At 42.6% G+C, this 23,332-nt stretch overlaps 1 protein-coding gene across 1 annotated transcript; it reads left to right on the top strand.

The window, feature by feature from the left end:
* Positions 1–4,450: 4,450 nt before the first annotated feature.
* Positions 4,451–20,196, top strand: CDKN3 (cyclin dependent kinase inhibitor 3). Its single transcript, XM_067463231.1, has 8 exons — positions 4,451–4,523; positions 8,185–8,267; positions 8,689–8,741; positions 10,523–10,567; positions 14,735–14,957; positions 16,856–16,887; positions 18,059–18,162; positions 19,943–20,196. The coding sequence occupies exons 1-8, from the start codon at positions 4,500–4,502 to the stop codon at positions 20,027–20,029; spliced, it is 651 nt and encodes a 216-aa protein (XP_067319332.1). The 5' UTR covers positions 4,451–4,499; the 3' UTR covers positions 20,030–20,196.
* Positions 20,197–23,332: the final 3,136 nt, after the last annotated feature.

The following is a 23,332-nucleotide window of genomic DNA, read 5'->3' as shown; positions in this document are numbered from 1 at the left end:
AAGCAAAGGTGCCCTCTAGTGTTAAAGGAATATTGTTGCTTCTGGAATCAGTCCCCACTGGGTGCATCCACTCTGCAAAATTAATGCAGTTTGATGCCACTTAGAATCATAGAATCAAAGAGTTGGAAGAGACCTCATGGGCCATCCAGTCCAACCCCCTGCCAAGAAGCAGGAATGTTGCATTCAAATCACCCCTGACAGATGCCCATCCAGCCTCTGTTTAAAAGCTTCCAAAGAAGGAGCCTCCACCACACTCCGGGGCAGAGAGTTCCACTGCTGAACGACTCACAGTCAGGAAGTTCTTCCTCATGTTTAAATGGAATCTCCTTTCTTATAGTTTGAAGCCATTGTTCCATTGCGTCCTAGTCTCCAGGGAAGCAGAAAACAAGCTTTCTTCCTCCTCCCTGTGGCTTCCTCTCACATATTTATACATGGCTATCATTATAATTGCCATGGCTTTATAATATGGAAGCATAAGGAGTTGTAGTTTTACAAGGTTATTTTGGGATGGATAGACAGAAAATAGACACAGAGAGGGGGGGAATTATATTACTTTTAGCACTGAGTTAGTATTTCCATATAATGTTATAATGCTCTTCAGAATAACTGATACTTATGTCTGCATCCAGGATTTATGCCTGAGTTGACATGTCATGCAGAGGATTGTGTTTCTAATTTAAATACCCATTATCAGCCTGTCTGGAAATAAATGTGCGCCTAAGATTTGTTCACTCACCCTGTGCCTTTCAGACACATATTTTTCCACTTCACTAGTTGTGATCTCTTGCACCAAATGCACAATGATCAGAAATGCAATCCATCAGACTATTAATATCTCATTCTCTCTCTTTCTAGATACACACACACACACCTCTGAAAGCAAACCATAGGCTTGTTAGGCAGGAAATCATAGTCCCAGGGATTCTGTCCCTGTATGTTCTCATAATGAAAACTGGAGTAGGATATTTTTTTTGTTTGGTGGGTATAAAAATGTTTTGGAAGAGAGGTTTATTTTGTTAAACCTCTGTAGTAGTAGTAGTTGTTGTTGTTCTGCTTTCTAAGATCCAAAATGTTTTATATTCCACTTAGGATTGCCAGAAAGAAAACTGAAGAAAACATCTGCACCTTTTGGTTGTGCAAAAAGGAGAATTTCATTAAGTATTTATGGATCTATGATGAGCAAAACCTTCTGAAATCTTTCAGTATATCATGGTGGTTCCCAGGTTGCATGATGAGCAAAACCTCCTGAAATATCCTCTGCTTTGTTGTTCTTAACTGCCTTCAAATTAACTTCAATATATGACAACCTCCAAGTCATTCTATCCTCAGGCTTCCTTTGCTGAGTCCATCCATCTGGAACACAGTCTTCCTCTTCCTTCTGCCTTCTACCTGACCAGGGATTTTCTGAATTAACTTTTGAAATATGTGTTGTTGTTGTTTTATAGCAATCCTATGGTAGTCTTTCAAAAAGAAGCCTCCAAGTCTTTGACTTATCATGGCCCCATAAAGGAAAGACCTCCAAGTGACTTTGTCACTAACAGTGCAGCTCAGTTGAAGGCATTCAGTCGGAATCACTGGGGTGTTATGTGGTTTGCAGGCTGTATGGCGGTGTTCTGGTAGCATTTTCTCCTGAAGTTTCACCTGCATCTGTGGCTGGCATCTTCAGAGGATCTGATGGTGGTCAAGCAAGTAAAGTATATATACCTGTGGAATGTCCAGGGTGGAAGAAGCAATGTCTATTTACCAAGTGAGAAGGGTGCAATACGACAAGCTACCTCCACTGCTTACAAATTTATCATTATTATTATTAAATATTTCTCACAAAACCTCCAAGTAAACCCTGGAGATATATTGATATAATGACAATCATAATCATCACCACCATCCTAGGAACTTGGGAAGTATCTGACGTGTGATCCAATACAACAGCTAGTATAATGATCTTGTTTGCTGTTGTGTTTAAAATAATAATAATAATAATAATAATAATAATAATAATAATAATAAGGCCATATAGCCTTTGCAGAAGCATACACACTTGGCCTGTCATTGAACATCGAGAAAACCAAAGTGCTCTTCCAGCAGTCACCAGCCAATCCCTCTCCAATGCCAGAAATACAGCTTAACGGTGTAACATAAGAAAATGTGGACCATTTCTGCTCCCTTGGCAGCCACCTCTCCACCAAAGTCAACATCGACACCAAAATACAACACCGACTGAGCTCTGCGAGTGCAGCATTTTTCCAAATGAAGCAGAGTGTTTGAGGACCGGGACAGCCATAGGGAGACAAAGGTGCTTGTTTATAAAGCTATTGTCCTCCCAACCCTGCTGTACGCCTGCGAGACACTGGGGAGCACAAGGGGTAGCACAACTGGGGAAAGGAAAAAAAGTAATTATATGAATTATAGAGATTGTTTTTGTAATGAAATGAATATAAATGCAATAAAAATTATTAGGTGTTTAGAAAAAAGAGAGGAGAACAAGTTGAATCGCTGTAAAGAATCTGGCTTAAAGAAAAGAATGAAGTAGTTTTTGTTAAGACTTATACATCTTTATTTCCTACTTTTCTTTCACTATATTGTTCCACCTCTTTTTATGTATATAGCATTTCTTTTGTGGTTAATAAAAAAAATTTAAAAAGAGAGAGACACTATCTACAGACGTCACATGCACCTCCCAGAACGATTCCAACAGCGCTGCCTCTGAAAAATCCTGCAAATCTTGTTTTCTGCTTCCTTGGAGACTAGGACGCTAAGCAATGGCTTCAAACTGCCATGATGACTCAATGCTATGACACCCTGGGATTAGTAGTTTGGTGATGAAAGGAGATTCTATCTGAACATGAGGAAGAACTTCCTGACTGTGAGAGCCGTTCAGCAGTGGAACTCTCTACCCCAGAGTGTGGTGGAGGCTCCTTCTTTGGAAGCTTTTAAACAGAGGCTGGATGGCCATCTGTCAGGGGTGATTTGAATGCAATATTTCTGGCTGATACCCAAACAGAGGATGGTTGGCTCTGCATCTTGTGGTGCCAGAGCGCAGTCTGTTCAGTGCCTTCCAAGTCGCCCAGTCTTCTGTGTGCCCAGGGGGGAGTCTCTCATCCAATCTCAGCCATTGGTTGAGGTTCTGGGTTTGAGCCTGCCACTTTTGGACTCTCGCTTGCTGAGCTGTTCCAGCGAGTATCTCTGTAGATCTTAGAAAACTATTTCTTGATTTAAGTCGTTGGCGTGCTGGCTGATACCCAAACAGAGGATGGTTGGCTCTGCATCTCATGGTGCCAGAGCACAGTCTGTTCAGTACCTTCCAAGTCGCCCAGTTTTCTGTGTGCACAGGAGGGAATCTCTCATCCAATCTCAGCCATTGATTGAGGTTCTGGGTTTGAGCCTGCCACTTTTGGACTCTCACTTGCTGGGGTGTTCCAGCGAGTGTCTCTGTAGATCTTAGAAAACTATTTCTTGGTTTAAGTCACTGGCGTGCTGGCTGATACCCAAACAGAGGATGGTTGGCTCTGCATCTTGTGGTGCCAGAGCGCAGTCTGTTCAGGGGCTTCCAAGTCGCCCAGTTTTCTGTGTGCCCAGGAGGGAGTCTCTTCTCATCCAATCTCAGCCATTGATTGAGGTTCTGGATTTGAGCCTGCCACTTTTGGACTCTCGCTTGCTGAGCTGTTCCAGCGAGTATCTCTGTACATCTTAGAAAACTATTTCTTGATTTAAGACGTTGGCGTGCTGGCTGATACCCAAACAAGGGATGGTTGGCTCTGCATCTTGTGGTGCCGGAGCGCAGTCTGTTCAGCGCCTTCCAAGTTGCCCAGTCCTCTATGTGTCCAAGGGGGAGTCTCTCATTTGGTATCTTCAGTGCCTTCCAAGTCGCCCTGTTTTCTGTGTGCCCAGGAGGGAGTCTTTCATTCAATCTCAGCCATTGATTGAGGTTCTGGTTTTAAGCCTGCCACTTTTGGACTCTCACTTGCTGAGGTGTTCCAGCGAGTGTCTCTGTAGATCTTAGAAAACTATTTCTTGATTTAAGTCGTTGGCGTGCTGGCTGATACCCAAACAGAGGATGGTTGGCTCTGCATCTTGTGGCCATATAGCCCGAAAAACCTACAACAACCCAGTGATTGTGGCCATGAAAGCCTTGGACAATCAATAAATTTCACTTTAAACATCATTAATGTGGAATTCTGGGCTTTGCAGTTTAGATTGGCCACTCTCTTGAGGAGTCTCCTTCCTGAACTGCAAATCCCTTCACTCATTAACCCTCAAAGTAGAACAGAAACGCTTTAACTGAGGAGTTGTCAGGTTTAGGGAGAAAACCAAAACAGCGCCTCAGAGTCACCATCCAATAAGAAGCCTCCTTTCAAGTCCGAGAACGAAAACAAGGAGGAGGGGTAAATATCCCGCGTCTCCTGATAGGCTGAGAGGCAAAAGAGTTCCAGATTCCCCGCCCCGCCTACGCTGGAAACCGTTGGTTGAGATCAACGGTCAGCGCATTTTTGAAAAAGCAGATGGCGCGGGCGCGCGCCTCCGAGGTGAGGCGGGAGCTGCCGTTTCCTAGCAACGCAGAGGGCAGGAGGGGAGCAGCCAATCACGTCCTGCTTGCTTGGATATTTTTTTTGGCGGGAGATTCGTCCTGTTCATCACTCTCTTTACCTGAGCCTGGCAAGTTCATTTCAAAGTGTGGATGCAAAGAAACTAAAGGCCCTTCCACACAGCCCTACATCCCAGAATATCCTGGCAAAAAATCCCATAATATGAGTGTGGACTCAGATAATTTTATTTATTTATTTATTGGTCCTGTCAGGGCAACCAGTCAGTTATATTACATTTCTAAAAGAACAAAGCAAACAAACAGACAGAATACAAAATGTGTGAGTTTGGTAGTTGATTAAATGTCCTTTGACCAGTATCTGGCCACTTGGAGTGCTTCTGGTGTTGCTGCAAGAAGGTCCTCCATTGTGCCTGTGGCAGGGCTCAGGTTGGATTGCAGCAGGTGGTCAGTGGTTTGCTCTTCTCCACACTCGCATGTCGTGGATTCCACTTTCTTAAGGTTCCCTCTGCATCTCGTGGTGCCAGAGCGCAGTCTGTTCAGCGCCTTCCAAGTCGCCCAGTCTTCTGTGTGCCCAGGAGGGAGTCTCTCATCAGCCATTGATTGAGGTGCTGGGTTTGAGCCTGCCACTTTTGGACTCTTGCTTGCTGAGGTGTTCCAGCGAGTGTCTCTGTAGATCTTAGAAAACTATGTCTAGATTTAAGTTGTTGACATGCTGGCTGATACCCAAACAGGGATGAGCTGGAGATGTCTCTGCCTTGGTCCTTTCACTATTGGCTGCTATTTCCCGGCGGATGTCCTTTGAACAGTATCTGGCCACTTGGAGTGCCTCTGGTGTTGCTGCAAGAAGGTCCTCCATCGTACGTGTGGCAGGGCTCAGGTTGCATTGCAGAAGGTGGTCAGTGGTTTGCTCTTCTCCGCACTCGCATGTCGTGGATTCCACTTTGTGGCCCCATTTCTTAAGGTTGGCTCTGCATCTCGTGGTGCCAGAGCGCAGTCTGTTCAGCGCCTTCCAAGTCGCCCAGTCCTCTGTGTGCCCAGGGGGGAGTCTCTCATTTGCTATCAGCCATTGGTTGAGGTTCTGGGTTTGAGCCTGCCACTTTTGGACTCTCAGCGAGTGTCTCTGTAGATCTTAGAAAACTATTTCTAGATTTAAGTCGTTGACGTGCTGGCTGATACCCAAACAGGGGGTGAGCTGGAGATGTCTCTGCTTTGGTCCTTTCACTATTGGCCGCTACTTCCCGGCGGATGTCAGGTGGTGCAATGCCGGCTAAGCAGTGTAATGTCTCCAGTGGTGTAGGGCGCAGACACCCTGTGATAATGCGGCATGTCTCATTAAGAGCCACATCCACTGTTTTAGCGTGTTGAGATGTGTTCCACACTGGGCATGCATACTCAGCAGCAGAGTAGCATAGCGCAAGGGCAGATGTCTTCACTGTATCTGGTTGTGATCCCCAGGTTGTGCCAGTCAGCTTTCGTATGATATTATTTCTAGCACCCACTTTTTGCTTGATGTTCAGGCAGTGCTTCTTGTAGGTAAGAGCACGGTCCAGAGTGACTCCCAGGTATTTGGGTGTGCTGCAATGCTCCAGTGGGATTCCTTCCCAGGTAATAATCCTCAGAGCTCGGGATGCTTGTCTGTTCTTAAGGTGAAAGGCACCTGTCTGTGTTTTAGATGGATTAGGGATCAGCTGGTTTTCCCTGTAAGAGGCAGTAAGAGCACCTAGAGCTTCGGAGAGCTTCTGTTCTACCATCTCAAAGCTCCCTGCTTGAGTGGTAATGGCACGATCATCAGCATAGGTGAAACTCTCTGTCCCTTCTGGCAGTGGCTGGGATATAGGCCCTGATTCTGGGATATAGGCCCTGAGTTCCAAACAAGTGCAGCAGAGTGGCTATTATTAGTATTCATGACCACAAACATTATTATTATTATTATTGTTATTATTATTATTATTACTATTATAGTTACTAGCTGTGCCTGCCACGCATTGCTGTGGCCAACCTTCTCTCCCTCTTTCTCTCCTTTCCCTCCTTCCTTCGCTCCCTTTCCTTCCTTCCCTTTTCTTCTTTCCTTCTCTCCTTCCTTCCTTCTCTACCTCTTTCCTTCCTCCCTTTTTCTTTTCCTTCCCTTTCTCTTTCTTCCTTCTCTGCCTCTTTCCTTCCTTCGCTTTTTGCTTTCATCCTTCCTTTCGTCTTTCCTTCCTTCCCTCTCTTTCTCTTCTTCTTTCGCTCCCTTTCCTTCCTTACCTTTTTTTCTTTCCTTCTCTCCTTCCTTCTTTCTCTACCAATTTCTTTCCATCCCTCTTCTTTTCCTCTTTCTCTCCTTTCTTCTCTGCCTCTTCCCTTCCTTCCTTCCTTCCTTCCTTCCTTCCTTCCTTCCTTCCTTCCTTCCTTCCTTCCTTCCTTCCTTCGCTCTTTGCTTCTATGCTTCCTTCCTTCCTTCCTTCCTTCCTTCCTTCCTTCCTTCCTTCCTTCCTTCCTTCCTTCTTTTCCCCTTCCTCTTCCATCCCTTTTTTCTGTATGTCATTTATATTTTGGGGGGGAAGGTTTTTTTAGGGGGGGGGGTATGAGTGATGGACACTCATTGGTCTGTTAGGAGTGTTGTGTCCAAATTTCGTGTCATTTCGTCCAGTGGTTTTTGAGTTATGTTAATCCCACAAACGAACATTACATTTTTATTTATATAGACTAGCCGTCCCCAATTCTATCGTTGGTGGGGTTCAGAATGCTCTGTGATTATAGGTGAACTATAAATCCCAGCAACTACAACTCCCAAATGACAAAATCAATTTTTTAAGTGAAGGACATACATTAGGTTCTTAAGTGTCTTGTGTCCAAATTTGGTGTCATTTATTCCAGTGGTTTTTGAGTTATGTTAACCCCACAAACGAACATTACATTTTTATTTATATAGATAATGTATTATTATGTTATATAATTGTATTATATTATTGTTATATTTACTAGTTATATTCATTTATATACCGCTTTTTTACTCTTAAGAGTCTTACTTAAGTCTCCAGCATTTGGGTACTTAACCAAACCAGCCTATTATTATTATTCTCATATTTATATAATTATGTTATAATAATATATTAATATAATTCTATTATAACAATGTACTATTGTATTTTACAATTATATGATTCTACTTTAATGATGTGTTGCTATGAGGGTTGAATGAAAAGTAATGCCTCCACCTTTGTAACTCCTCAACAGATGGCAGTACTGGTATGCGGCAGGTACTGGCTTGTTCAGTAGACTCTCCTCAACAGTTCCATTTTGGCGGGAAGCTTTAGATTTGAAAGGTTGTGTTGCTAACGTGCGAAGTATGGAACCCTGCGCAGGTGGTCAATCAATGTGACTTAAGCAACGTGCACTCATTGAATTCTTGACAGCAGAAGGTGTCACCCCAAAGGAGATACATCAGAGAATGCAGGCTGTTTGTGGTGATTGTGTTGATGAGAGTACTGTGCATTTCTGATGAATCTCCTTTGGGGTGACACTGATAGATAGATAGATAGATAGGATTGTAAACCTTTGGGAGGACCCAATGTTTCTGGGCTGCTTTACTTTAAAGCGCCATGCACATTCACATTGATGGTTGGAAGAAAAGCAAGTGGGTGTTTTCTTTTTTACTTAAGACTTCTGCAATGGAGACGAATGAGTTTGATTCATCCGACGAAGAACCCTCGGAGAAGGAAGAGACACCTTTCCAAGTATCTTGGTAAGCAGAAAACATGATTTGGGATCAGTTGCTATCACTGGGGTTGCATCATTGTGGAATGAATCTGGTTTGAGGTTGCTGTGATGACTCAGTGCTATGAAACCCTGGGATTTGTAGTTTGGTGATGTACTAGCACTCTTTGACAGAGAAGGTGAAAGAATGTGCAGAACTACAACTCCCAGGATCCCAGAATATTGAGCCATGGCAGTTATAGTGGTGCCAAACTGCAATAATCCTACAGTGTAGAGCAGGCATGAGCAAACTTTGTCTTCAACTTCCACAATTCTTAACAACCAGTGGGAGTTGAAGTCCTAAACACCTAGGGGGCCGAAGTTTGCCTATGCCTTGTGTAGATCATTTGAATGCAGTAGTAAATGTTCCCTTTCTTTCTTAACCTTTTCCAAATTCTTCGTCTTTTTAGGCTTGCCCTCTCACCAGTTTATTCTCAGTTTCTGGGAATATGTGCGCTACCAGGTAATTTTGTGTTTATTAATTTATTTTGAATGCAAGTAAATCTAAATTTCAAAACAGATGCACTCAGTGTCACATTTTACTCTCCTGCTAGCAAATTAAAACGGTTTTATGTTTTGCATCATAGTCACACTGGAGATATCATATTAATAAAATCCATGAATAATCAAATCTCACAATAACGGAAGGTTAGCTACATTGAGTCCCATTAATGGTAGAATTAATTAATTGGGCCGGGCTTTAGCGCAGCTGGTAAATCGCCAGCAATGATAAGATCTATTATTTATTATTTATTAATGCACTTGTATACCGCTAATATCTCAGCCTAAATCGGCGACTCATTGCGGTTTACAACATTTAAAAAACAATATTCAGTTAAAAGCATAAAACACATATACAGTACAAATTATTGGGCCACCAATAACAATCCTATGCATCTCATAACTGGAATCGTAATCCAAAATTCATCGTCCGTGTATAACCAATCCTTAGTCATCACAATTCGTTACAACGGATTAACCGAATGCTTGTTTAAACATCCATGTCTTCAATCTTTTCCGAAACACCATCAGCGAAGGGGCTGATCGTACCTCTATGGGGAGGGTGTTCCAAAGCCGGGGGGCCACCACAGAAAAGGCCCTATCTCTCGTCCCCGCCAGCCGAGCTTGAGAAGCAGGCGGGATCGAGAGCAGGGTCTCCCCGGAAGATCTCAAACTCCTGGTGGGTTCATAGGCAGAGATGCAGTCAGATAGGTAGCTTGGGCCGGAACCGTTTAGGGCTTTAAAGGCCAACGCCAGCACTTTGAATTCAGCCCGGTAGCAGATCGGTAGCCAGTGGAGTTGGCGCAACAGGGGGGTTGTATGCTCCCTGCGCTCCGCTCCTGTTAAAATCATGGCTGCCGAGCGTTGGACTAGTTGGAGCTTCCGAGCTGTCTTCAAAGGCAACCCCACGTAGAGAGCGTTGCAGTAGTCTAAACGGGATGTAACCAGAGCGTGGACTACCGTGGCCAAGTCAGACTTCCCAAGGTATGGGCGCAGCTGGCGCACAAGCTTTAGCTACCAACCAAAATGTTGCCTGTTCGAAGCCCTGGGTCGGCGTGAGCTCCCGACTGTTAGCCCAGCTTGCTGTTTACCTAAACAATTCGAAAACAGCTTGAGCTTTAAATAGAGTAATTAGATACCACTAAAACAAGCGGGGGAGGTATTTTACATCACCATAAAGAAAAAGATCAGAAAATGCCCAACAACCAAATGGAAGGAGGAAGTCTTTATAGCTCTTTAACATGGAGGGTGGAGCGATAGCACCCCCACCCCGTGGCTGGATTCGAGCACCACCTCCAAGGCGTCAAAAAAGCTGGATGTCAACACAACATACTTCCTTTATGTTCTGTGTCTCTGTTCTGACTATCCAAAACGGCATGTTTGCCATATATGTGTATTGTGATCTGCCCTGAACTCCCTCAGAGAAATTGGGTGGAGATAGGGTGGGATAGCCGCTCTGAGTCCTGTTCCCCCCCCCCTCCCCCGGGGTTGAGAAGGGTGGGGTAAAATTCTGTAAATAAATACATATAAATAATGTATTCTTATTATTATTGAAATGTTATGTGATTTCCGCTCCGCTAAAACCTTTCCAAATGGCCAGATAAGACACTGACTGGTTGAAGGTAAAATCAGAGGAATTTATTCACCTTTATATTAATATTTGCTAAAAGAACATTTGCCTTGACGTTTTCACCAAGATTAATACCTATTTCTCCTCCGTACATCTGTCCTGAATCATTTTAGGTTGCCGATTCAAAAATATAAGAAGAAGCCTTCAGAAAGACATAGGTAATTGTACGTCAATCCAATAGGTTCTTTCTATCACTCTTCAATGAAGTAGGATGCATGTAGACTGTATCATGAACGCAGTTTGACACCACTTTGTGGTCATAACTGTCAAAGAGTCTGTGCACCTCAGCAAACTACAAATCCTATCATTCCATAGCACTGCGCCATAACAAAGTGGTGTCCAACTGCATTAATTCTATGGTATTCGGGCATGGGCAAACTTGGGCCCTCCAGGTGTTTTGGACTTCAACTCCCACAATTCCTAACAGTCAGTAGACTGTTCCACAGGGCATACAAAATACTGATATTCTATTTTGCCTTGGTTAGACCATTCTGATTCTGGGCACCACAATTCAAGAGATATATTGATAAGTTGGATTGTGTCCAGAGGAGGGCGACTAAAATGATCAAGGGTCTGAAGAACAAGCCCTATGAAGAGCGGCTTAAAGATCTGGGCATGTTTAGCCTGAAGAAGAGAAGGCTGAGAGGAGATATGATAGCCATGTATAAATATGTGAGAGGAAGCCACAGGGAGGAGGAGGGAGCAAGCTTGTTTTCTGCTTCCCTGGAGACTAGGACGCAATAGAACTACAAGAAAGGAGATTCCATCTGAACATGAGGAAGAACTTCCTGACTGTGAGAGCCATTCAGCAGTGGAACTCTCTGCCCCGGAGTGTGGTGAAGGCTCCTTCTTTTAAACAGAGGCTGTATGGCCATCTGTCAGGGGTGCTTTGATGCAATTTTCCTGCTTCTTGGCAGGGGGTTGGACTGGATGGCCCAGGAGGTCTCTTCCAACTCTATGATTCTATGAAAAGGTAGGCAGCAATGAATCCAAACACAACTGTGGTAAAGAAGCCGCCAATGAAGCCTTCCAGGTTTTTTCCGTCGTGTTGTCGTTGTCAAGGTCTATTGCTTGAGTTATTTATTGATGTATTGTTGTTGTTGTTTATTGATGTATTGGGTCTCGGCCTCTTGTACGCCGCACTGAGTCCTTCGGGAGATGGTAGCAGGTTATAAATAAAGGATTATTATTATTATTATTATTATTATTATTATTATTATTATTATTTTGGGGAGACAGCTTAATTAATGGAGTTCTGCCAAAAAAGAATCCAAAACTATAAGCTGCAATATCGTTGTAAATGACATTTGAGATTGGAACCAGAAACCAGATCATGCCTTCAAACAGATTTTGGATGACAAGATGGGATTGAGTTACAGTGATCAGCAAAGTGACGTGAGTCCATGTGAACATGTAAAACTGTAGACGATAATGCCATAGAGGAGCTTGAGATTCTTAAGAGCAATGTTCTCTCAAGTAAAAAAGGTTATTCGTTCATTTAGATAGGGACTGTGAGCAAATCAGAGGAAATTTCACCAGATTTTTGGGAAGCTAGATAAACTCAAAAAAGAAAGATGGAAGAGTCTCTGCAGACCCATGTCCTCAGAACAAAGTGAGGAACCAGCTTTGAGAAATATAAAAAAAGTATAAAGTGTTAAAGGAAGCCAGCTGAAGCCATGAGTGAATAAAAACCCCAGCCTTTCACATAAATGGTCACTAGATGTGGAGCCCTGGAGAGATATTTCCATAATTGGGGCTTCACAAAGAAGGACTTTTTTGTGTTTAATGTCTGAGGGCCCGTGGAGAAATATCTCAAAAGCAAAACAAAAGTAAAGTATATCCACAGGGTAATATAGGATGGGCTCAAAGGAACTGAAGTGGTGTCAAAGTACTCTAATTGTGCAGTGTTGATGCACCCACAATGCATGAACAGGTTCCCATGGGCGTCTTAGTTAATTGCATGCGTTTAAAACTAATGATTGAGAGAGCAATTAAATATCCACAAATGTATGCAAAGGGAATATGCTTCAAAGAAGGAAAAAAAGTGTGTGCTGTTTAGATTATGTTCATGTTTTGCTGCAAACAGTATCTTACCAGAACCATTTTCTCTTCTATCTTGCTTCCTATCACTTTCACTCAGGAATAAGGACAAAATAATAAAAAAAACCCAAAGAAAATGCAAAAAAACAGATTTTCATGATACATATTACTATAACTAAGCAGTTATCTGACTAATCACTGACATACTACAAAATGAAACCTAAAACTAACTTGGCACATACCTACATTAACATACACATACTGAACACACAACTACCAAAACTATTCTATAAATCTCAAACACCTTGTTGGGCAGTTTTTATCCCGCATTATCCTGCTCCCTTTTGATAATACTATATAACCACACCTCTACTTTAATGACATTCCTCTAATTCATAAATCCAACAATTTGATGCGGAGCATCTCCCCCCCCCCCCCCCCCAAGTATTTGTAGTTCGCCAAGGGCCGGACAATGGATTCTGTTGCTTCCTGACCTAGCACACATAACTGGGTTCCTGTTTCCTCTCTGTGAATTCCCTGGCTTGTGCACTGGACCCTGGCCCCTGATCAGGGAAATGTAGTTTCCCAAAAGGACATTGCTTCACAGATCGCAACCCGGAAGCCCCCCTTTGAACTCTCTTGCTTGCCCTCTCCTATTGACTTTCTGCTCCACATCCCGGACTGTTTTCAGCCACACTTTTGGACACAAACCTCAGACCAGGCTAGCTTGGAGGGACAAGCAGCCTCAGCCTACATGCGCCTTCACCAAGGAGACTATGATTCCAACAAGAATGAAATGCATTTATTATTGTTGTCCTTAATAAACTTTGCTGGGTTGGGGATGGGGATCCATTTGTGAAATATATGAAGAATGTAAAACTTGTAATGTGTATAATGGATATCTATCTATGAAATGTGCCCTGACCCTCTTCCCCACCTTCCTCCCTCTGAACTTTGCCCCAGAAAAGGAATGTGACCTGAGGTTACTGATTAAGAGGAAATCCTATTTCCTCAAAGGTAAATCCATATTTGCATCTGCATGGCCGCAGTTGATCTTATCTCGGGGCTCATTTTCAGAGGCCAGACAATGGGCTGAGAGATAAGTCAACCAAACCCCGGAAAAAAGGATGATTAACTCAACTTTTGGTATTTGTGCAGCTCCTTTGTTTACAGGGCTCCCCTGTTTACAGAGTTTTGAGATCCAAATACCATCATCAGCCCCTTTTCATATTTCCTCCAGATCTCATCAACAGACCAGGAAACTCTTTTGTTTCTCCTGTCTGCCACCTCTTGACAAACACAAAGGCTTGGAAATCAGCTGACGGACGCCTCCGGGGCGTCCCGCCTCCCCTAAGCTGTCAAACTGAGTCCCGCCTCCTGGCTGCTGATTGGTCCATCTTCGGAGGTGCTAGGAAGGCTCCAATTGGCCCCCTGGAAGCAGCAACACTCGCCGATTGGAGGAGAGGCGGGACATACGGCCAAGCCTCCTCCCAGCTGTTCCAGGGCCAGCCAATCAGGGTGAAGCCAGCTGACGGAGGGTGGGTGGGAGTTTCAAACTGTTTTTCCTTTGTTCTGTGTGTATAAAAATGCTGGAAAACCTCTGTACCGTATGCTTATGGTGGAATTATCCCTGTAACGCATCCTTTTCAGCTGAATCGCAGAAATAAACGCTTCGGTCACTGATACCTCTTCAGCCTCGGGTGAGATTAATTTTTAATATTTTTGCATCTTTGGATTGGCGTTCGCTGGCTGCTCACCGAGGTCAAGGACCCCTTTTGCGGTCTTCTGGGACCCCCCCCCCCTCACCGGGAGGGCCCCCCTAAAAGAGCTCGATAACAAATTGACATTTAAAAGTTTGTCAAAAGATTTCCCCTTCTCTCTCTTGCTGCTGTTACTAATGGCTTCTTGTTTTGCAAATAATCCACCTTAAGAATTTGCTGCCTCATTAATATGTAGATATTGTTCACCAAAATGAGTTGATCCAAAACCTTTTTTTTTCTCTTTTTTTTTTTTTTTTTTTTGCATCCTGCTCTGAGACGCTTTTTCCTTGCCAAAAGATCAAATACTGGCACAGAGTTTCCATTTCAAATTAAGCTAGCTCTTAACTGATAGAGGATGGGGTAAAAAAATGGATTGCTTGCTCCACAACCAAGTGTTTTCCAAAATATGGCTTGAAAAACTAATTGGTGTTCTAATGGTCTCTCTCTCTCTCTCTCTCTCTCTCTCTCTCTCTGTGTGTGTGTGTGTGTGTGTGTGTGTATGTCTATATATATATATATATGCAGAGGAATTGAAGAGCTATGGGATACAGGACATATTTGTACTCTGTACCAGAGGAGAGCTCTCCAAATGCCGAGTCCCACACCTTTTGGCAACATATCAAGACCATGGGTTCATTGTGCACCATCACCCTATCCCTGATGGAGAGGCGCCAGACTTTGCCCAATGCTGTGTGATCCTCAACGAACTTAGGAGCTGCCTGGAATATAATCGGAAGACCTTAATACAGTGAGTTCCTGTATGCCTATCTTGTCTTATTTATTTATTTATTATTTACTATATTTATACCCCGCCCTTCTCACCCCGAAGGGGACTCAAGGTGGCTTACAAACTACAGAGAAAATTAAATGCCACATCATGCACCTAACAATAAACATACCATATAAAATTATAAAACAAACAATTAATACAGATTAAAAGCCAACAAAGTGTCACATCATAATTTCCTAACTTCATAGTTTTCCCATAGTTGTTATACAGACTCCCGAGTTAGAATGATATAGTAACTAGACTCCTCTTGCCCTGCCTCAGTTTTTATAGCTGCACCCTTCTGGAGTTGGTTAGTCTGACCAGCTGGAAATGGCCTGGGGTTGCAGACTTCCTCACGAGGAACCCCAAAGGCAGGAGCAGGAGAGCTTGCTGGAGATGTTCTGGCCTCTTCTATAGCAGCCTCAGCTAATATGTACATATGACCCTGTGCAGGTACAGCTGTACCAGGAGCTCCAGTTTTGTTTGCTTTGCATTGAATGTTTGTTGCAGTCCTAAGTTTCAGGGACTCCGCAGATAGGTAGCTTCTTTTGGCTGCAATCATAGGGCAAGCCACCTGTCAATTATAGTTAGGTTCCCTGGTCCCTCCCCCTTTTGGGGTTTTGGAGGGAATAGGAGCCAGTTTGGGTTCAGTTCACACAGAGAAGCTTTCCATGCAGGACATAATACCAAGAGCTCCTGTAGAAAGCTTCATCTTCTACAGCTTGGCCAGGGTTATACAGCCCACAGCTTAGCCGAGGATCATACAGCCTTACAGCTCCTTTGCTGAAGGACTTCAGTCAGCCATCACAGAAACCTGAATTCTTTTCCCCCTGGAAGTCTACAAAGCTCTGCTTGGTAAGGGTCACTCACAGAAGCCAGAAGCAGTTGGTACCGGGTGCAGGGGCTCTATGCCAAAAGAGGTAAAGACAGACTGCCCAGATTAGAAGTTAAGGATTTCCCCGTCAGTTACAGTTATGAAGATAGTGCCTGTTCCCTGTGGACAAGATTGAGAGAGCTCCAATAGATTGTTAAGAAAGCCTTAAAGTACCTGTTTGATTTCATTAATAAAGAACTTTGTTGGACTTACTTTAAGCCTCTACAGAACTTTGTTTAAGGAAATCCAAGGGCCTTTAATCTGAGGCAGCCCCGGCGTCCCGTTGGGCACACAGAATTTATGTCCTATCTACAGTCTTATGCACAGGCCCAGTGTGCGACAGCACAGACCCAAATATATGCAGTCAGCCCTCCACATTCGCTGGGGTTGGGAGCACAGGATCCCCATGAAAGTGCAAAACTGCAAGTAAAGAAATTGCTCTCCTTCCCAAACACTTGCTAGTTGGATGCATCTAAGCCAGCAGGCATAGACAAGCATTGGCCCTCCTCCAGGTGTTTTGGACTACAGCTCCCACAATTTCTAACAGCCCGTGCCTGCTCCAGAGAATCCAAGATTCTTAAACCAAGCAGGTGCCATAACAGTAGGACAGCGAAATCCGAACAAGAAAGAGCCTTAACAGTAAAACTCTTTTAAAGAGTTTTAACATTTGCTGAGATTAAGGGCACAGGACACATGTGAAAGTTAAAAAAAAACATAAATAAAAAATCCTAGCACTTTCTAGGTGTCTAAAAGACATCACTTTCCACTGCAAGTTAACCATAGAATTGCACTTGAGGACCTAGAGATTCCTAGTGAGAAATTTTGTCTAGAAATGTCTTATTCCTCCAGAAATTGACCACAAAATCACACTGGAGGAGTGAGATATTCCTAGAGAGAAATACAATCCGCAAAAATCAAAACCACAAATGTAGCAAAACAACTGTACAATAAGTTTGTTCATTTTTTTTTAAAAAATGTCTAATACTTTTTTTTAAATTTCCAGCTGTTATGGAGGACTTGGACGATCCTGCCTGAGTAAGCAAAAAAATAAATAAATATGAATATACATTGAGCATTATTGTGTTAACGTAATATCATTTGCAATGTTCTCCTGGAGAAATGGTTCATTCAGGAATATTGTAGTGGTGGCGATGATGAAGATTTTATCTAGTGATTATATATAGGGCATGTGTGAAAGAAAAGATAAGGAGAAGTAAATAGGCTTTGGGTCTAACCTATCTTCGAGATTGCATCTCCTCCTATGAACCAGGGTGAGCATTAAGATCTACTGGGAAGGCCTTTCTTTCAGTCCCACCACCTTCTCAAGCACGATTGGTGTGGACGAGAGAGAGGGCCTTCTCAGTGGTGGCTCCCCGGCTCTGGGATACCCTCCCTAAAGAAATTAGATTAGCCTCCTCTCTTCAGGCCTTCCAGCTGAGTCTCAAAACATGGCTCTTCAGACAAGCCTTTGATCCTGAATAATCCATGGCCAATGTGATAAATCATTGATAGTACTGGCCCACACTTTGATTGATTGTTATGACAGATAGCCAGGTGGCAGATTACACTGCATTTTAGGAATTTCATAATTTTCAAATTTTTATAATTTTATTAATGAGATTTTTATGTGCTGTTGATTATACATGTCATTGTATTTATACTTGTGCATTGTTGTCTGCATGTGGCACTTGGAGCGCTTCTGTGAGCCGCCCCGAGTCCCTTTGGGGAGGTGGTGGCGGGGTATAAATAAATATTATTATAATTATTATTTTTAATGCAGGCTCACAGAGATTGGATGGGCATCTATTGGGAGAGTTTTGTATCTTCCTGCTTGGCAAAAGAGGGGTGGTCCCTAGGGTCTCTTTCAGATCTATTTATTTACTTATTTGAAACATTTAAATTCCGGCCTTCTCATTCCGAAGGGCACAACATATATACAGCAAGCATTCCATGCTGGGACATAAAATAACTATAAATATCCACAAACACTAAAATCATTTATGTCTATTTTAAAATCAGTTGTTTAAAACCATCTCAAAATACCATCTATTTGATTCTACTTTACCTAAGTTTCCTTTTTTTTTAAAATCTCCCCAGTGACATAGAGAAGGGATGCTACTTGGAGGGAGGACCACATGCCTAAAAATCCAGATTTCCTGTAATAACAGGGAAATCCTATTAACAGAAAATGTCTTGTCCTTTGCAGTAGCTGCTTGTCTCCTGCTTCAGCTCTTTGACTCGGTTTCCCCCCAGCAGGCCTTAGACAGCCTGAGAGACTTGAGAGGTCCAGGCGCAATACAAACCATAAAGGTATGGGTAAGGCTGATGGAACTGAGATAGGAAAGTTTTGTTGGAGGGGTGGGCTTGGTACAAAGTGTTTATTCTGTCATTATAATTGAATATGTTGGCAAAAAAACCCCCTCAAATTCACTATTTTTCTGAATCACAAGGTCACACAAAAATCTGTTGTTACTGCAAGACTTTTGTCAATATTCAGCCTTTTATCATTTTGTATGACTTTCCCGATGTCTGCATGTGTTTTCTTGTAACTAAATTTAGAATGCTTCACAAAAAGCATGATCTCCTGTTCTCCTTTACCAACTGCCAAGGACTTTTTGACAATGGAGAGGAGGAGCTGAAGCCTTTACCCCTTAGCTGTAGCTCACCAAGAGACTAGAAGACACCCACATTGAAAAGACCAAATATAAACCCCAAAGGAATCTTTCATACCTTGAGAAGCCTGATGTAGCCACAGTAATTCATGCCCTTGTTACATCCCTAAAAGATGCACTCTATATGGGGTTACCTTTGAAGACTGTTTGGAAACTCCAACTAGTCCAATGGGCAGCAGACAACATACATAACTGAGCAACATATAGGGAGTATACCACCACCCGGTTGTATCAGCTCCACTGGCCGCCGATCCATTTCCGAGCACAATTCAGAGTGCTGGTCTTGACCTATAAAGCCATTTACAGTTCCGGCCCAGCTTACTTGTCCGAACATATCTCCCTCTACGTCCCGCTTTGGACTTTACGATCAACCAGGGAGGCCCTGTTCTCGGTCCCGCCTTCTTCGGAAATGCGTTTAGTGGTGATGAGAGACAGGGCCTTCTCGGTGATGCCCCCCCCCCCCCCGCCGCCTCTGGAACACCTTCCCCAGTGAGAGTAAGTCAGCTCCATCCCTCCTCTCCTTCAGGAAGAAGCTTAAATCATGCTTCTAGGGCAAGGCATTTGGGGAGCAGGCTTGATAGCGATTGCAATGTTTACGTGAACTTACAACGGACAGGCTCTGGACAACGTCTTTGGATGCTGAATTAGATTGGATTTGGCAAAACATTGGAAATAAGATCGCATCCCAACAATAGAACAATGGCTTGATAAACTTTCTGATATAAAGGATATGGATAAGTTGACTTTTCTTTTGAAAAACAGTGCAGGTAGACCAATGAAACAAACAAAATGGGCAGTGTTTGAGGAGTATGAAAGAAGACATATGGACATAAAGTCTACTAAAGAAATAGAAAGACATTGACGGACAAACTAGACAGGGAAGGATGATAATCGGGGATGGATACACCCCTGGATAAATTCAGGGAGAACTTTATATAAGGGGACTATAAACAGCCTGAAAATAGAATGGAATAGAATGGAAGTCAGTTTTTATCCATTTATTTATAGTTCTGTATTTTTTTCTTTTTTTCTCTTTTGTGTGTGTTTTGGACCCATTTCCCCCCCCCCCCATGTTCCCACACTTCTGCACACCCCTCCCATCCTTTTTTTAAATTATATTATTGAAAACTGAATAAAGATAATTTAAAAAATAGATTGGATTTGGCTACATGGTTGTTCATAATGTTTTTTAACTTGTTTTATTTAATGTGTGATGTTGTGATATATTGTGTAGGTATTTTATATGTGCTGGCACTGAATTGTTGCCGTTGTAAGCCGCCCTGAGTCCCCCTTCGGGGACTGAGAAGGACGGGGTACAAATGTTGGAAATAAATAAATACTCACCTCAACGCTTGTGGTAGCAGAGTGCCCAAATACTGCTCATTCAACCAAAATCATTTCTGCTTTTTTTCCCACAGCAGTACAACTATCTCCATGATTTTCGGGAGATTTTGGCGGCCCACATGCTGACAGAAGGCATACTAGGAAGATCAGTATCTCGGTAATGCCAAAAGAAAGTGGACTTGCTCTGACTCTTAGATTGCCGTAACAGAAAGTGAATCTGTCTCCATGTCTCTTGGGAACTTTTAATTACCAGCTAATTGCCTTGGAAGTTTCTTTGCTAGGAAAAAGAATAATACTTGTAAAGAGGAGGGGAGTATGTATAAAGATTGAATTCATAAATGACAGGGAGATGTGGAGCAGAATATATAATAAACATAATCTATTTAATGTTTTGATTTTATTTTATCTTTTTCTATCTCTTGCCTACTTCTGATAAGTTTGGTGGTGTCTGTCTGCTGTTGTCCTATTTTTTGAGATTCGCAGCAAGCCCTGACTGAATCAGGCAGCTTTAGCTTTACGCTGGTTGTTCAACTTTTGGTTGGATCGTTTGAAGACACACTGGCAACCACTGGTGTTCCAGGTGACATCTTTTGAACAATGCATTGCTCTGACCAATTCCCTGCAAAATGTCCTCAGAAGCACTTTTACTACCCCTTGGGTCGCTCGCCCTACATCATCCTTTAAAACCCTTCTGCTTAGATACATCCTACCTCTGTTCACGCCGTGTTTATTCTAAAATTTTAATCTATTACATCTGGCCCGGCCTTAAGGTTTTTGAATTTTTGTGTGTTACTGTTTATATGTGAGTTATATTAATTGTATTGTTTTATTTGCTTACTGTTTTGTTGTTTTACTGATGTGTTGTTGGGTTTGGCTTCATGTAAGCTGCCCCGAGTCCCCTTGGGGAGATGGTGGCGGGGTATAAAGTATAGAATCATAGAATCAAAGAGTTGGAAGAGACCTCATGGGCCTTCCAGTCCAACTCCATTCTGCCAAGAAGCAGGAATATTGCATTCAAATCACCCCTGACAGATGGCCATCCAGCCCGTTTAAAAGCTTCCAAAGAAGGAGCCTCCACCACACTCCAGGGCAGAGAGTTCCACTGCTGAACGGCTCTCACAGTCAGGAAGTTCTTCCTCATGTTCAGATGGAATCTCCTCTCTTGTAGTTTGAAGCCATTGCTCCGCGTCCTAGTCTCCAAGGAAGCAGAAAACAAGCTTGCTCCCTCCTCCCTGTGGCTTCCTCTCACATACTTATCATCATCATCATCATCATCTCCCTATCTAGGTATTTCAATAGACATTGCAAAATACTGCAATCTGTAAGCTTCTCCCTTGAACCTACACTAGTACACCTTGTGGGGTGACTTTTCAGACCTAAATTTTATTTATTTTATTATTTTGATCTAAACCCCAAAGTGAAGCTATTGTGAGGTTTCACAGCATTATTTATTTAGAGGCGGTTCCTCGCTGCCTTCCTCTGACACTGTGACTTGCCCCAATATCATCTCATGAGCTCCATGCCTGAGTGGAGATTCAAACTCTGGTCTCCAGAGTCATATTCCAATGCTCAAGCCATTACACCACTCTAGTTTTCTTGGGACACATACCCATAATTTTACTAAACAAGCTGAAGCATGTCCCTTCCAGAAGATCTGTTCTCAGACTCGTTCCATATTCTGTCTGAAATGGCAAATGAACTGCTTGCTTTGCAGTGATTATATAAGCAGCACTATTGTGAAAAGGCAGGAAACAGTGGAATTCTTGCATAGATTGCTCTAAGGCGGGGGGGGGGGGGGGGGAAGCATCACAGGATGGTACCAAGTCAAGGAGCCGTCTTTTGCTTTCTTTATTACTAGCAGAGGCAGGAAGCTTGAGAGATATACGTATCTCTATAATTTTACAGAACGGTTTAACTCAGGCATGGGCAAACCTGGGCCCTCCAGATGTTTTGGACTACAACTCCCACAATTCCTAATAGCCTGTTAGGAATTGTGGAAGTTAAAGTCCAAAACACCTGGAGGGCCCAGGTTTGCCCATGCCTGGGTTAACTACAGTGGCATGGTTTTACAGATGCAAGAAGTATTTTTTCCTTCTGACTGTAGCATGACCCATTGCACTGAATCTTACTGCAAACCCACAGCCTTCAGTAATAGCTTTAGCTGGGTGCACATTATTATTATTATTATTATTATTATTATTATTATTATTATTAGAAACAACAAGATTAGTACACTGCAAACAGGATCACTCTGCTGGCTGTTGTATTGGATCACATGTCGGATACTTCCCACGTGTCCTGGACTGTGTGATGTATTGGCCAATAATGCATGCAGATCCCAGTAGGGTGGCCTTTTGCAGCTCACAGATGGTAATTTTGTCAGCACCAATTGTTTTTAAGTGCAGGCCAAGGTCTTTAGGGACTGCACCCAGTGTCCCGATCACCACTGGGACCACCTTGACTGGCTTGTGCCAGAGTTTGATCTTTAAATCCTCCTATCCTATCAGGTTTCCAGTTGTTTCTCTTCTATCCTGCTGTTGTCTGGGATTGCAACACTGACGCATCCATACTTTGTTTTTTACACGATCGTGAGGTCAGGAGTATTATTATTATTAAGAAAGGCCCTGAAAAGGTCAGGTATACTGGCCCATATGGTTCCCTGTTCACAGTCCACGATCCTTCTTCATGGATCAGGCATTATAATAAATAACTTCAAAATAAATAACCCAATTTGACTTTTCTGCTGTTATTACATAACTAAAAACATACAATGCTTCAAAGTTTTGTTTACAAACTTTATATACATTGAGCCTATCAAACCAGATATATCTCCTGTTCCATTTGAACTTTCCTAGATTGTAAATGTTTCCAGATATGAGATTACCTTTATTTGTAAGGAGCCGTCCCCTGCCACATGTTCCTGTGGCCCAGTCTGTGTATATGTGTTTTGTGTGTAGATATATGTATGTGTGTATAAATATTTGTGTAGATGTGTATATATGTTTGTTTGCGTATATATATGTGGTTTTGTGCATGTGTTGAAATGTTTTTTGGCTTTAAGTCTCTTCTGCTGTGTTTTTCAGTGTTTTCATGAGTGCTGGTCACTTGTTGGCCTGATAGGTGTCTTGTGTCCAAATTTGGTGTCAATTCCTCCAATGGTTTTTGGGTTATGTTAATCCCACAAACAAACATTACATTTTTATTTATGTAGATAATACATTTCTGCTGAAATTGTACAAAAATTCTATAGAAAGTCATTTTAATGTGACACTTAATTATTTGTGTTATATGGGGACCTTGTGTTTATGTTGAACCATATTTTGTGTTTTGAACTGCAAATATCGAACTGCAAAAACTAACATTACATGTTTATTTATATAGTTATGTGCCTCCAAGTTATTATGTATGATGTTTCTAGCATGGAGTTTTCTTGGCAGGGTTTGTTCAGAGGAAGTTTGCCAAAG

The sequence above is a fragment of the Anolis sagrei genome, chromosome 1, assembly GCF_037176765.1.
Source record: "Anolis sagrei isolate rAnoSag1 chromosome 1, rAnoSag1.mat, whole genome shotgun sequence".
Taxonomy (NCBI): domain Eukaryota; kingdom Metazoa; phylum Chordata; class Lepidosauria; order Squamata; family Dactyloidae; genus Anolis; species Anolis sagrei.
Note: the sequence above shows the minus strand (reverse complement) of the source record. Positions and strands in the feature narration are given on the sequence as shown.